Below are 3,273 nucleotides of genomic sequence, written 5' to 3'. Positions count from 1 at the left end.
ATTCCCACCTCAGTTGCGAACATACCAGATGTTAGCCACCTTCAGCTCTTCTCCAAAGAGCAATCAAGCTCCGTCGACCCTTCAAATCCTAGACGCTCCCGGGTCCTCGACCAAACATATCAACAAGTTCGTAAACGTAAAGTGGACTCGCTCGAACTCTCGGAACGCGTAAAACAACATCAAAACGAAGAATCACACCCCAAAACCAATCGAATCAACTTATGAATTTCAAGTTTTTCCAACTCACTCCGAACGCGCCGAATCATGCTTAGACTATTCGGAATGACACCAAATTTTGCGTGCAAGTCTTAAATTACCATACGGAACTATTCCTAGGCTCGAGATCCCAATCGAACCTCTATAACACCAAATCCTACCTCAAACCAAATTTAAAGAACTTGAAAACCTTCAGTGTGCCAACTTTCAATATTAAGTGCCGAAACGCTTCCAGGTCATCCAAAAGCTGATCAGAACATATGCCCAAGTTCAAATCATCATACGAACCTACTAGGATCGTCAAATCCCGGTTCTGAGGTCGTTTACTCAAAATGTTGTCTCAAGTCAAACATAACCATTTTAAGCCAATATTAAGGAACTAAGTGTTCCGATTTCAACCCGAACTCTTTCAAACATGAATTAACCATCCCCGCAAGTCATAAAACAGTAAAAACACATATATAAAGTCTTAATTAGGGGAACGAGGATCTAAAAAGTAAAACGACATGTCGAGTCATTACAATATTACTCTTGATTACCCCGATGACTTGTCAGTGAATGAAAGATAATTAAGTATTCCTCTCTTCATTTTGTTCTGTTTTAATTATAAAATCTTAAAGAATTTTTATTTCAATGATAACCTAAAATTCCTCTAACACTTATCCTTTGAAACAGTCTTAAATAAGTACCAGCATGGCAAAAGTACTTGATAGAGTATTTTGTCCTCGGTGGACATTTTGGTAGGCAAAGATAACTAGCTTGTAGAACTTGAAGAAATTTAATATCTCCAACAGCAAAAGATGTTAAAATGTGTGCTTTCGAATAATTTAATAGTATAAATAAAATTTGCCTATAGTAATGAACTTGAATACGCAAAAATAGATAAATCTCTAGAAGTTTTGCATATAGATCAATATATTATTAAACACTTTATTCATTTAAGACGAAGCTCGTCTATAGAAAAATAATGAAACTATTTGAAACAATAAGGAGAATGCCGACTCAAGTAAAGAAGATAATAGGACCGAAAGAAAATAAGGAAAATCAGTTATTTACCTCAAATTTGTCAAGGAAGTTCATTTAGAACACTTGCAAGATGATACGTACTTGACACTAGTTTAAGCCCTTTTTCTGGTTAGAAACTTTTCCAAAAAGTTCTCAAAAACTAAAAACAGCCACATAAAAACATTTTTTATGGAAATAAAAAGCACTACGCGCGCGCGATACTTAGGGTTTTTAGTGAAACAAAAACTGACCCCTCCCACCCCAAATATTTTCTCAAAAAATTAATTCGAACATAACTTTCCTAAGTTTGTTTCAAAAAGAAACTACTAAACCAAAACAAATTAATACATAAATTCCAAAGGGCACCGAATAGGATATGCATGTTTGTGTAACAGTATCCTATAAAAGAGGATACGTTCTTCAATTACAGTGCCTTTTCGATCATACATGCATGTATATAAAAGCCATATGTCACAACATCACCCGTGAAGTCTGCAGTGAAAGAATTTGATTGAATGATGACAAACTGCTTTATGATCACGGGCTTCTAACTCATGGTTCTCCTCTTTCCACCGTATGTCTTCCCTTTTCATCCTAGGTACTACTGATTCAGAATTTAAAGTTTATACTAAATCAAACTACTGTGTTCCCAGGAATTCACATTTTAGTCTCTAGATCCGCCACTTCCACTGTACTGCGCAAAAGGAGGTGGACTCGAAAGAATTATAATTTCTGAAAATTCATGCAAATTTAGCGAACAGTATAGCACAATAAAAGAAAATTTGATATAGTTAATTATTAAGTTTTAGGTAGCCACGCCAGTAAATTTAGTACTTTCCGTCATATGTACTAATTTGTTAGGAGTCTTTTAGTCTGGCTACAAATTTATATATGTGCTAGCTAATACTACTGGAAAACCTAGAATATTTTTAGTGATCAAGAAATTTTTCCTTCATTTTCAATAAAATATTGGGCTGAAATGGACCTAAACTATGGAGCAACATGAACATTCAAAATTCATATAGCCGATTCTAATTTTACCGGAATTGGCAGTAACAACATCTTTAGTGTTTTGTTCAGAGGCGGACCTATATGTTATGTTGAGGGGTTATCGGACCACGTAAATTTCGATAAAAATCTTGTATATCTATGTGTGTATACCTGGAAAAAGGTTAATTTAAATCACTTAGCACCCTCAACACCGGAAGGCTTTAAGGGAACAAAATATTATGACCCAGTCACATTAAAATCGTGGGTCCACACCCACAATCTTTTAATATGTTTGGTTATTTTTCAGCTTATAAATTCAAGATTTTAACCTCCAAACTCCACACACAACTTGGTTGGCTGAGTTAGAAATTAAAGCTAGCCAGAAAATAAACATGCATATGATAGGAAACAAAGTGGGAGTATTGGTTACGGTGTTTCTAGGAATACTACTACTTATAGCAGAATTAACAAATGGGTTGAGCTTGTGTAACATGGGCGATGATGGACTCACGGCGTGTAAGCCATCAGTAACAAAGCCAAATCCAGTGGAGCCATCAGCTTCTTGCTGTGAAGCCTTGTCTGGTGCAGATTTGCAGTGCTTGTGTTCTTATAGGAATTCACTCTTATTGCCTTCTCTTGGAATTGATCCAGAACTTGCTTTGGCTCTTCCTCCTAAATGCAATCTCACTTCTCCTGCTAATTGTTAAAAATATAGAGGTCTTTAATTTCTTCCCTATACCTAATATACCTTCTCTATTAAAGTTTTGTCCTCTATATTTTGTGTTTGATTTTGAGTGATAGACCCGTTTGAAGAGGAGCATAAGTGTACTTTTTCATCCTAATAAATGGATTTTATGCGTTAATTAAGTTTGACCGCATAAAAATGAAATTCAAGTTTGCTGAGAGAACTGGAGTGAATTTACGGCACCAATAAATGAGTGAAATCACACCCTGTGATTAGTTATACTAGGATTATTTATATTGGGATTAATTATATTAGGATTGGCATTGCTTTATCCTGGGATAACTATTCTACAACTATAAGTTATTCCGGTACTATTT

The 3,273-nt window shown here is 35.3% G+C and overlaps 1 protein-coding gene across 1 annotated transcript; it reads left to right on the top strand.

Moving 5' to 3' along the window:
* Positions 1 to 2,603: 2,603 nt before the first annotated feature.
* On the top strand, positions 2,604 to 2,918 carry LOC142162061 (putative lipid-transfer protein DIR1). Its single transcript, XM_075218364.1, has one exon. It carries the CDS (start codon positions 2,604 to 2,606, stop codon positions 2,916 to 2,918), a length of 315 nt encoding a protein of 104 aa, XP_075074465.1.
* The last annotated feature ends 355 nt before the right edge of the window (positions 2,919 to 3,273 follow it).

This window comes from Nicotiana tabacum, chromosome 7 (genome assembly GCF_000715075.1).
Source record: "Nicotiana tabacum cultivar K326 chromosome 7, ASM71507v2, whole genome shotgun sequence".
Classification (NCBI taxonomy): Eukaryota; Viridiplantae; Streptophyta; class Magnoliopsida; order Solanales; family Solanaceae; genus Nicotiana; species Nicotiana tabacum.
This window is presented reverse-complemented; position numbering and strand designations above follow the sequence as displayed.